Genomic DNA, 13,099 nt, shown 5'->3' with positions numbered 1-13,099 from the left:
TTATGAAGGGAGGTCAGATTTGTGCGGTTCCAGTTTCTGGTCATAATTTTGGGGCGAGCCAGGGGTTTGGGTAGAATTATGTCACTAAAAGTAAAGCTGATTAAGTGATGGTCTGACCAGATGCACAGGTTGAAGACTAGGTTCTGGATAGAGAGATTGATGGACCATACCTGATCAAGTGTACGTCCTTTGATATGTGTAGGCACATGTATATCTTGTTTGAGATTCAAACTCTGTAACATTTCAGTCAATTCCCTGGAACGCGTGCTCCCCCCTTCTTCATTCGCCCAATAGTTCAAATCTCCAATTATCAAGTTTTTTGCTTAATCCACAGTCAGAAAGGCCATTCTATTAGCTAGATTTTTTGGAAACTCCAGCATCACTATTGGCGGTCTATAGATGAGTACATACACCAGTGTAGAGGTGGGAGAGTCCAGTTTTACTGTTAAACTATCATCTAGTGTGATCCCTAGTGGGGAAATGGCTGTCAAAGGGCGGCACTTTTTAATGGCTGCTGCCACTCCACCCCCTATTTTTCCAGAGGGTTTTTTTGTTTGTAAAAGATAATAATTGTCTGGTAGTACAGCTAATATGTCAGGGGTAGATTCATCTGTTAACCAAGTTTCTGTCATAAACAGGATATCAGGAGAAAAGGTGTCAAGTAGGTTGAATAATTCGAACTGATGTTTAACCATGGAGCGTGTGTTTAAGTATATTATGTTTAAATCCTTTAATGGGGGTTTGTATGCTGTGAGAGTGGTATTCTCATGATTAGGTAGAAGTTTTTCAGGCACAAGACCACTTAGAACCCTTGCTGAGTCAGAGTTTAGAAGGCCAAGTCTGTTAAGCTTATATTTGACTGCGGGTCAAGTTGCTGCTTAGCTTGTTGGGCCAGAAGTTTAAGTTCTTCAAATGTATAAATACGTTTTTGGGCATAATAACTGGCCCCTGGCCCCATCAGGCTGCGGACGAGTGCAGATGGGCTTGCCTTTGGCACACCCGCTGTGCGGGTCCGCTGGCCATCTGCGCTACTGCCATTGTTTTAAGGCCCGCGGAGTACACCAGGGTGCCGATTACGATCCGGTAAAAAAATTCCCCGTACGACTCGTATCCGGTCTTTTTACCGTACGAATCGTACAAGTGCCGTACAAACTGCCAGTTACGATTCGCATGGGAAAAAGTCCATACGAATCGCATTGGGAATTATTCCCCACACGTCCTCGGGTCGGAAAATGTGTCCAACACGTCCACGGACGATTTACCGTACAAATGTGAAAAGTGAGGTCCGACCGCGGAATTACGATCCATCCCGTGCGTCCGATGTTACAACCGTATGGAAAATACACCGTCCGCACCGAACTCCCATAGCAACCATGGAGACATGTGCCTGCATACGCGCCCAACACTCCCCCCAGCCCTCCTATGTACGAGTCGAATCCCCCTCTCCCGGCCCCCGTATGTATGCGCTGACCCCCCAGCCCCCGTATGTTCGAGCCGTACCCCCCCAGCCCCCGTACGTTCGAGTCGTACCCCCCGTGTATGTACACCCGTGTACGTGTCGAACCCCCCGTGTATGTACACCCGTGTACGTGTCGAACCCCCCATGTATGTACACCCGTGTACGTGTCGAACCCCCCGTGTATGTACACCCATGTGCGTGTCGTACACCCCGTGTATGTACACCCGTGTACGTGTCGAACCCCCGTGTATGTACACCCGTGTACGTTTCGAACCCCCCGTGTATGTACACCCGTGTACGTTCGCGTAGCGCTGGGGGTACGCACCGTACATACACGGGTGGGGGTACGACTCGAACGTACACGGGTGTACATACACGGGGGGGGGTTCGACACGTACACGGGTGTACATACACGGGGGGGTTCGACACGTAGACGGGTGTACATACACGGGGGGTTCGACATGTACACAGGTGTACATACACGGGGGGGTTAGACACGTACACGGGTGTACATACACGGGGTGTACGACACATACACGGGTGTACATACACGGGGGATACGACACGTACACTGGTGTACATACACGGGGGGTTCGACATATACACGGGTGTACATACACGGGGGGGTTCGACACGTACACGGGTGTACATACACGGGGGTTCGACACGTACATGGGTGTACATACACGGGGGGTTCGACACGTACACGGGTGTACATACACGGGGTGTACGACACGTACACGGGTGTACATGCACGGGGGGATACGACTCGAACGTACGGGGGCGGGGGGGGCAGCGCGTACATACGGGGGCTGGGGGGGGTACGACTCGAACGTACGGGGGCTGGGGGGGGTCGGCGCGTACTGGGCCACCTACTCTGGTCTTCTCGCGCCGTACTTCGCTTTTCCGGCACTTTTTGGGTGCCGTGAAAATATTGCCGTCCGGACTGCTGTCGGTTCGAATCGTACTTCCTGGGTCGTGAAACGCTGCCTGAAAGCGTCCCGACGTCACGTCGCAGCATTCCCGGATCACATTGGTACGTATAATTTCGTCGGTCAGTGTTTTTTACGATTCGTACGGAAATGGTGTTTCCGTGCGAATCGTAATTCCATGTTTGTAAAGTTTTACAACCGGGTACGAGTCGGACGGAGAAAACGCTCCGACCGACGGTTCGTACCCGGTTTTTACCGGATCGTAATCAGCACCCAAATGTCCGCCCCTCCCCTACAGATTGGATAGTCCCTGCCCAATCAGCTTCTTGCTAGCTTGCTAGCAGGAGGCAGCTAAAGGCCGTCGAGCCTGCGTGATTCGACTATTAAAGGTAAAAGTACAAATTAAATGTCAAATTCAGCAGTAGCAAAGATACAATTAGTCACAAGGTAAAAGTAGCAAAATCGCAGAGACCAACACAGTGCCCAACGCTTCCCATCACACAGCACCGCACATGCGCGATAGCGCTGCATCATTTGGCACGCAAGTACTCAAATAGGATGACGTGACTCACGAGCGAACTGTTGAGTTGCTCTGGTGCTTAGAACATAAACGCTAGATCACTTTTACCCCAGATTGCCAAATAATGAATGACAATATATAGTTATGGCCTAGCAATAGATTGGGTGAGTGGGCTTGCACTCACCGAGAAGCAGAGCACCACCCTTGCAGCAGCTCCGATCGGAGCACAACAGCCTGTCTTTTCCAGCTTGGGAGGAGGTGAGAGGGACGAATGCTAAAATGCAAGCCGATATAGGCCTGAAGCTGAACACTAACCCACAGTGTAACATGAGCAGGAAAGAAATAATAAAATAGTCCCTTAAACAACAGATGAAGAACCAAACCGTAAAGATACACTACTTGGTCCCTGCTCGGTGGGAGGAACAAAAGAGAAAAAGGAGGCAAAGATGCAGGAGTGACCATTAGCAAGCTAGGATTTTTAAAGGACATTGAAAAAATTGTAAAGTAGGGGATGGCTTTAAGCCCACAAGAGAAGTATATATTAAAGTATATACAAGAGGTCTTGAATGCTCGACTTAAAATTCCGCATTAGGGATCCAGACAACAGTGCAGTTGGGCACCCATGTCGGGGGTGCATTTCAATTACCATTCTGAGGAATTTTCCATCTCAACATTATCATTTAAGGCGCTCTTTTACTTTTGTCATTTTTAGTTAAAGTAACATGAGACTAGCTTCTGTTTTATGATCCCCCATCAGCTCTGCAGGATATGGCCCAACCCATTTGGATTGATATCTCTAATGCGGGCATTCCATTTGTATGAGTGCTTGCCACCAATAATGCTTACCGAGCTCACGGTACATACACGCTGCTAAAAAACTAACTTTTTCAAGCAGTCTAATGGCAAGGATTCCCAACTAAGATCCCACATTGTAAGGTGTCTGCAATTGTAGGTTTGGTCCACTGTGACATTGTAGAATAGTTGCTTTAAATTACTTCAACTTTTCCTGTGATGGTATTCCTTCAGAAGTGCCCTCTTCACTTAACCCAATGCTTTCCATAGACCAAGTGCACTGCCAGGAGATGCTGCCCATTAGGATTCTTTTGAAGTCAAACCAGGAAGAACCGCAAATTCATCTCTGGGTGGGGCGGGAGAGGAATAAATAAGAGAGTGGATGCCTTCATTATCATCCAACTCCCAAATGTAAAGGAGCACATAGAAAGATGCCCCTGCCCCCTCAACTCAACCCCATGGTAGCTCAAAACAGCTATTGGCACCTCCATTTTATTCTTTCCATATGTATTCAATTAAGCAAGATAGGTTATTTTCCAGTGATCCACAAGAAATGATTACATCCATTTTAGTTCATTACCAGGAAGAAAAACACATTTTAATATTAATATAAACTTACTTGTCAACATATTGCATGTTGTTTGGTAATTTATACCGAATCAGTTATACAAATTACTTATCGACATGGACAAATATAGAAGATCCTGGAAGTCTAAAGACTAATAGACTCATTCAAACACGCAAAATATTATATCACAGCCTTACTTAATATATTACTGATGAATGGACCTCTCAGTTTACAACCACCATGAGATCCCAACATACTGTATGTGATCTGAAAATACATCTGTGACAGAGAGAGTCAACAGACATGTACGAGTGATTGAGAAGTGTAAACAATTCTCACCAAACCTTGTCTATGTTTTATGTTATCGGAAGTAAACGGTTTACAGTGATTATAACATTTCTCGGTGTTTTATGTTTATTGTTTATTTCACCTAAAATAAGACATAATTCAAGGCTAATGCAAAATAGTTGGTGAACACCCTAAATATCGATTCAGAAATATCGACTGCCCAGAATATCGAAGTTAAAATATAGAGTGGACAGAATATCGAATTACCAAAATATAGTAGGTTAGAATATCGAAATTATGGTAAGAAATATCGATTACTATAATATCGAATTTAAAATGTCATTTCCCATAATATCGATTGTTTTTTTAGTGTTATGTATGTTAGTATATGTGTTAAAAATATATATTATTTTTGTAACTTATGTTTAATATTTCTATAGTCATGAATGTTATGTTATTTAATTTTTACGTAATGTAATTCCGTAGCGGGTTGTGGGTTTATAGGGGAATAGGGTGGGAAGTAATTTAATTATAGTAAATTAAATATTAGTTTTTATGAGTTAATAAATATTTTTAATTTAATTTTGCATTTTAGTTCTGTAGCGGGTTGTGGGTTTATAGGGGAATAGGGTGGGAAGTAATTTAATTGTAATTAAGTAAATATGCATTTTTATTTGTATGTATTGATAATTAATTGTTAATTATTAATTGGTAATTAATTTTTATTAATTGGTAATTCATTTTTATTAATTTTAAATTGGTATTGATAATTAATTTATTTTTATTTAAATATTAAATCATTCTCTGGAGTGGGAATAGTAATTTTTACCCCTACGCTATCCAACGCTTTCCCTACTGTTGCACTCACTGGAGTGGGAATAGTAATTTTTACCCCTACGCTATCCAACGCTTTCCCTACTGTTGCACCCTCTGGAGTGGTAATAGTAATTTTTACCCTCCCGCTATCCAACGTTTTCTCTACTGTTGCACTCTCTGTTGTGGAAACAGTAATTTTTACCCCACGCTATCCAATGCTTTCCCTACTGTTGCACTCACTTGAGTGGGAATAGTAAATTTTACCCCCACGCTATTCAACGCTTTCCCTACTGTTGCACTCTCTGGAGTGGGAATAGTAATTTTTACCTCTACGCTATCCAATGCTTTCTCTACTGTTGCACTCACTGAAGTGGGATTAGAAAATTTTACCCCTACGCTATCCAATGTTTTCCCTACTGTTGCACTCTCTGGAGTGAGAATAGTAGTTTTTACCCCTACGCTATCCAACGCTTTCCCTACTGTTGCACTTTCTGGAGTGGGAATAGTAATTTTTACCCCTACGCTGTCCAACGCTTTCCCTACTGTTGCACTCATTATTAATTAACATAAAAATTATTACTTTAATTATTTTAATTATTATATAATATTTATTTTTATATTTAGATAATGTGTATTTATATATATATATATATATATATATATATATGTCAATATATTTTTAATAATGTTCTAAATATTTTATAAGTAAGATTAATAATTATTTTATAATATTAAGTAAATATATATTTAAAAAAAAGTTTACATTACATTTATTATTTTTACATTTTAAGCTTTTTTACCTTATTTTAACTATGTTTTATTTAATTGTGTTTATTGTTTAAATACTTTTATAGTATTTTTATTACATTTAAAAAGTTCGATATTTTAGTTAACTATATTTTAACATTCTATATTTTGTACTCAATATTTTAGTACTTACCTGTTTGTAGATAGGCATTCTATATTCTGTCCCTTGATATTTTGGAGTCGATATTTTGGGCAGTCTATATTCTGTCCCTCGATATTTAGTCACTGAACCAAATAGTTTTTCCCCCCGAGATGCATGGTGGGATTGTGGTTCCAAGATGTGGGAAATAAGTCCAGCAACGCGCAAAAGAAAAAAAATGACATTTCGAGAGACAAAAGAGTAGACTTCCTCCCCATAAAACAACGTGGCCAAATTAAACAGTGTAAAACATTGATTTTTGTCGCAAATAATATTTCGACCAATGAAGTACTAGAAAATAAATAAAGCGAGCCAAAATGACATATCATGCCTCGGACAGATGTATTAATTTGATACTATTCTTCATTTTGCAGTCCCTGTTCAGAGCATCCCTTCCACATCCAAGAGCTGATCGGAACTACGCACTATATGAAATAGGCGAACAATGTGATGTACGGGATCTTATTCCCGGAATAGACTTGTTTTCAGATCGGTACAGAGCTGATATTGCCACTGTTGTTGCAAGTCTGGATTTTCTCATCTATGAATTATACAGTTGTCAACAGAGTCTCATGGTAAGTTCACTGGTAAATCGGTAATTAATTTGTAATTATATTTTTTAATGAATTACATGCCATCAAGTCATCAAAGATCATAAGAATGTAACTCCTGATTTGAGTTGGTTTATGGTGTTCTAACTTGGAAATCAAATTGCTTGCATTCATTGAACACGTTTCTAAAGGTTTATTTTCGACTAACAAACGACTCCATAGTATTTCCCCCACAGAAAATGTCTTAAATAAAACACATCTCAACTCATGTTAAGTCTATAGTGTTCATTATGCTGTTATGGTTTAGTTCTCAGCGGAAAATAAGAGAGAAGCACGTCACAGGTTACCAGTACTTGTACAAATATACATTTATTGATTGGCATGGAAAGTCTTTCTTCAGTGGCAAAAGTAATTTCTAGAACACAGACATTTGAGGTTGAAAAGATAGTGTTTCTGTGGGATTGAGGCAATTTCACTTGTAATATTCTAAAGTAAATTGGCAACATACTCCGTTATAATTTCTCTTTAAGATACTAAAGGTGTGTGAGAGGGCTTCATGGGAATGCAGCCACAGATATTTTGACTAGACACCCCCAACTTTTTCTCAAGAAGATAGTAGTTTGTATAGTAAGAACATAGAAAACAGGCTGTAAGGCTTCAAACATGTCTGTAAATAGTGACATAGTAAGTACTACCTTTTAAAGGTAATTTTATATTGTTTTTTCAAAGCTCTTGGTTTTAAATTTCAAGCCTTTTGAGAAGCACTGCAGTCCGTTTTCTGCATTCATGGTAAACAAACGACCATCTTTTGCAGCCTTCTGTATGGCTTGCAATGCTGAATAAGGTATGGCCGGTACACGATTATTCATATTAAAAGCTATACCTGTATCCCCCACACCCCCCCCCGCCAGTGGGCTGTCCTCTCCTGAATGACCTGAAAGGAAAAAAGATCATCTGCCTTGTAGCCTTCTACCTCCCACATCCATTTATGTTTAGCACAGGCTGCAGGAACTCACGTCATCCACAAAAACACAAATAACGGAGTAGGCTTAGAGTCTGCCCAATTCAGCCTTTGTTTGTTTGAAGTGTCTGTCACTTTTGAATCAGCTCACATGACTACTATCCTATTATCCAGTTTTTTATTTTGGAGTTGTGACTAGAACATGAGCCCGTAATCAACATTGAGTATACTATACAAATTTAAACTAGATAGCAGAATATATTCATCGCTTTTGCCCATTCCACTCATCTCTGTGAAATCCATAATTTGTGATGATTGATGTCAATTGAAATTAAAGAGTTGCACTACTGTTTAATTAAACCCCAGGGCATCATCGATACGCAAATGAACCCTGAAATGGCTACTTTTTGGACAGTGGATGTTTAGGGCTACTCATAGAATTTTAAATGCATTTCTACAGCATTGGGTCTTCCATGCATTCACAAGCTTGACTCATTCTTCACCATTTGGTTGGGAGTCCTACTGTGATTTGCAGTGGCAGTATCCACTATTAACAAAAATCAATGGATTTAAAGCAGTGTTTATTAAGGGCATGGTCTGTACAGTTGAGTGGCCACTGATAGCCATCATCAATGCAGTGATGTTTTTAGTGAGCTCCTGTTTGTACCGAAACTGTAGCTCAACAAACCACTGTGGGAAAGACTGGCATATAAACTCTTGGCTCAAGTCAGAGATGCAGAGCAGAATTGCTGACTTGCTATACAACTATAAAACACTGCAGTCCTTGAAGAAAATCGACAGATCTTTTAATGTGGTCAACGGTTGCACCTAATTGGTCTGCTGCAGAGGTTACCACCATAGCAGTACCAACAACAGCAGCTGCAGAACCTGTACTTGATACAACTTTACTAATCTTATTCACAGTCCAGAGAATGCCATTCAGGTTGTTTTATGCCACACTGGCAGCCAAGTGAAGAAGCGCTCATACTAAATTCCAGAACATCATCAGAAGATAGTGACTGTTGCTCTACCACACATGTTTCTCTTTTTCCTCCACCATAGACCTAGTAGAACAGTGGATTTCCACCTGTCTTAATGCATGGTATTCCATTGCATTCAACCGATGGGGCCTTAGCCCTTCTCAAGCATAATCAAAACCTTAAATTCCTCATGAAACCAGGCCACTACCTGCTAAAGAGAGAGAGACCATCCTTGCGCTTGTTGTCTCGAAGCTGAGATCCTCACCATGCATCATAAACAGGCTCTAGGGCCAATTCCCAGGTCACCTTAGAAGACGTTTTCCAATTACTCCAAGAAGGAGAGATTGTGACATCATTGGACTAACAGACTGCATATTTTCATATCCCCATACTTCCCAAGCACCGCAAGTTTCTTCAATGTGAGGTTGCTTTTATCAACTCAAAGCTTACATTTGGGATTGGATTCCCCACACCATATATTCACAAAGTGCTTTTGAACTGTTGTAGCTGTTCTGAGATGGCAAAGTCACTGTGTCTCTGCCTACCTTCACAATTGACTGATCAAAGGTAAATCAGAGCGTGCAACAGCAATCCCCACAGCACTTTGTTGTGACTGTTCTACAGGGTGAGATTTTGGCTTTGAATGAAGAAAAGCCGTCTGGTATGGTGCACCTTCATCCAGTTCTAGGAAGCCATTCTATCGTGGTCAACGGGAAAAGCCTTTTCTTACCAGGAACGCATCAGGAGGATTCTGTTGCGAGTGTAATAGTTTCAGGAAACGCTATTCAACTTTACAAAGTGCTGATGAGATTGATGTCATATGGCACCACCCTTATTCTATTATGCCAACTTTGTATGCAGCCACTAAAAGAAGAGCAAGAAAACCAATGAGTACACATCTAGGGGTACTTCAATGACTAGATCTGAATTACACATCTCTTAAAGGAGACTCTCACCTGTTGAAAACAGAGGTAAAACATCTCAGTAGGTCTCCATATTCAGCAGCAAGACTCGTTTTTGTGGATTAAGACTGATGGCTCAGTAGAAGCTGGCAGAACTTAACTTACAAAACTGTCTATGGTGGTAAAATTATTCAAAGGAGAGTTTGACATCATTAGGCTTACAGGATGCATATTTGCATACCCCATTCTTCGCCTGCACCACAGGCTCCTTCGGTTTGAAGTGCTATTTACAATTATCAATTCAAAGTCATACCTTTGAGACTAAAGTCCCCACCACAAATTTTCACAAAGTGCTTTGCAACTGTTGCAGCCTCTGTAAGATGACAAAGTTGGCAAGTGTTTCTCCACCTTAACAAAGTGTGTGCAGCTGCAATCTCCACAATTAATTTTGGTTGTTCTGCAGGTTGAGATTGACTTTGTTTAAAGTAAGACCATTCCTGGTACCATGCACCCTCATCCTATTCCTGGAAGGCGTTATGCACTTGTCAATGGTGAGAGCCTTTCCTTCCAAGGAAGAATTCAAGAGGATTTTGTTGAGAGTGTAACAGTTCCAGAAAATGTCATTCAGTTCAGTCGACTTTACAAATTGCTCATTGAAATGTCATCCTGGATTGCCCTTATTCCATTCTGCCATCTTTGCATGTGGCCACTGCGAGAAGCTAAAAAGAAAACCAATAGGTACACATCTAACGGTACTTCAGTGACCGGGTCTGAATGCGCGCCTTGTGAAGGAGACTTTAGCCTCATGAAAATATAGGAACGTCATTTCAGTAGGCCATGAGTTTCAGGTGCATGACTTTTGTTTCGTTGTAAGATAGATGGCTCAATAGAAGCTTTCTGGTGGTCCAAGCCTCAACATCAAAAGGCACGTTCCTTACTGCTCCCCCAGATAGAAAATCCAAGAAGCTGGACCATCTTGGGAAGAAGACGTTTTCTTCCACCATCTTAGGACTGCGGTCGGTGAACACTGCATGTCTCTTGCACGGTTGCACATGTTCTGTGTGGGACACGGTTGTGCAAGTGCTGCCACAGTGCCTGAAGGAGGCCCAGGCCGTGCTCACCCGCGCTGTAGTGGAGGGTAGAGACACAGCAAAGTTCACCATCCTCTGTGGGCTGGATACCGCCGACTCGCTGGGTAGAACGATTTCTACGTCAGTAGCCCTGAGGCGCTGTGCCTGGCTGAGGTCCACAGGCTTTTCTGGGGATGTTCAATCAACCCTTTTGGACATGCTCTTTGATGGCCGTCGCCTGTTTGGCGACAAGATGGACAGCATGCTCGAGTCTTTCAAGGACTCTAGGGCTACGGCCAGATCCTTGGGCCTCGCTGCCACCTCTCGCCCCATGCAGTCTGCCTTTTGCCCCTTTCGTGGCTACGGAAGGGGTGCTCCACCATGCTCCACCCAGAGCCACAGGCCTGGCACAAGCTACCCAGCCTCTGCGTGGCCGGGACGTGGGACCCAACGTCATGGGTCTGGGGGCCAGCGGGAAGGCCAGTCCACCAATGCCCCCCTGCAGCAGCCTCCAAACCTTTCTAGTCCGACTTTTCACGGCCACCACTTGCCAGTGGGCGGCACGATCCGCCATCACCTCCCCCACTGGCACAACATCACATTGGACAGGTGGGTTTTGCAGATAGTCCGAAGGGGCTACTCCCTCCCCTTTGAGACTACCCCTCCCTCCATTCCACCAACATTCCACCACATGTCGGGGGGATCATTTGGCCCTTCTCCGCCAGGAAGTTACAGCTCTCTTGGCCAAGGGAGCTATAGAACGCATTCCTGTGGCAGAAGTAGGTTGTGGTTGCTATTCCCACTACTTCCTCATGCCCAAGAAGGACAAAGGCCTGCATCCTATCTTAGACCTCAGGGACGTCAACTGCTTCCTCTGGAAGGAGAAGTTCAAGATGTTAACTCTAGCTCAGGTCTTGTCTGCCCTCGACCCTGGAGACTGGATGGTAGCGTTGGACGTGCAGGATGGTTATTTTCACATCCCCGTCTTGCCTGCCATCGGCGTTACCTACTGTTCAGGATAGGCCACAAGCATTTTCAGTTCACCGTGCTCCCTTTTGGCCTTACAAGTACACCTCGGGTGTTCACAAAAGGGATGGCGGTGGTTGCAGCTCATCTGCACAGATCAGGGGTTCCAGTCTTCCCCTATCTCGACGACTGGCTGTTGAAGGTGGGCTCGCCCCAGGCTGACGTTTCCCAACTTCAGACTACGGCGGACCTTCTGCATTTGCTGGGGTTCACTATCAACATGCCGAAGTAGCACCTGATTCCCTCTCAGAAGCACCTTTTCATCGGAGTTGTTCTAGAAACAGCACAGTTGCGGGTCTATCCTCCTGAGCAGCGAGTCCGGGATATTTGGGCTATGATCCCGATGTTTCAGCCTCTATCCCGGATTTCGGTGAGAATGACCCTGAGGCTGCTGGGCCTCATGGCCTCCTGCATCCTGCTGGTAGATCATGCCAGATGGCATATGCGGGCTCTTCAGTGGGATCTGAAGTTCCAGTGGGTGCAGCATCAGGGGAATCTTTCCGATGTCGTCCAGATCTCGGAGGGGACTGCAAGTCAGTTGCAGTGGTGGCTCATGAACCAGGATTGGGTCAGTGCAGATCCCGTTCCCTTCCCCAACCAGAGTTCACAGTAGTGACGGATACGTTACTTCTGGGATTGGGTGGCCACATGGGGGAGGTAGAGATCAGAGGTCTCTGGCTTCCGGCGGAGTCCAGGCTCCACATCAACCTTCTGGAGCTCCAGGCAATTAGTCTTGCACTGAAAGCATTCCTTCCCTCTGTCAAGGGAAGAGAAGTGCAGGTATTCACGAACAACACCACCACTATGTGGTACTGCAACAAACAGGGCAGGTGGGGTCGTGGACCCTATGTCAGGAGGCTCTGCGCCTCTGGACATGGCTGGAACATCAGGGCATTTTCCTGGTGGTACAACACCTGGCAGGTTCACTGAACGCCAGGGCAGACGAACTCAGCTGCAGGTGCATGATGGATCACGAATGGCGTCTTCACTCGGAGGTGGTGTAAGGTCTCTTTCAACAGTGGGGAGAGCCTTGGTTAGATCTTTTCGCCACCGAAGAGAACGCGCAATGTCAGCAGTTCTGCGCGTTGGGATTTCCAAGGCGGCACTCACTAGGTGACGCTTTTCGTCGCACGTGGAGTTGCGGTCTGTTGTAAGCTTTTCCGCCTATACCACTCCTGCCCAGAGTGCTGAAGAAGATCAGGCACTACCGGGCCCAAGATATTCTTGTGGCTCTGGACTGGGCTCGAAGAGTTTGGTATCCCGAGCTACTCAGTATGACCATCGGTCC

The 13,099-nt window shown here is 43.9% G+C and overlaps 1 protein-coding gene across 1 annotated transcript in view; it reads left to right on the top strand.

The window, feature by feature from the left end:
• CFAP54 (cilia and flagella associated protein 54) overlaps positions 1-13,099 on the top strand; it is a 2,172,274-nt gene that overhangs the window by 1,378,555 nt on the left and 780,620 nt on the right. Inside the window, exon 46 of the mRNA XM_085653834.1 lies at positions 6,696-6,896. Within this exon, the coding sequence (XP_085509960.1) occupies positions 6,696-6,896 (201 nt within the window). The remainder of the gene's footprint in view (positions 1-6,695; positions 6,897-13,099) is intronic.

This window comes from Triturus cristatus, chromosome 4_1, assembly GCF_964204655.1.
Source record: "Triturus cristatus chromosome 4_1, aTriCri1.1, whole genome shotgun sequence".
Lineage (NCBI taxonomy): Eukaryota > Metazoa > Chordata > Amphibia > Caudata > Salamandridae > Triturus > Triturus cristatus.
This window is presented reverse-complemented; position numbering and strand designations above follow the sequence as displayed.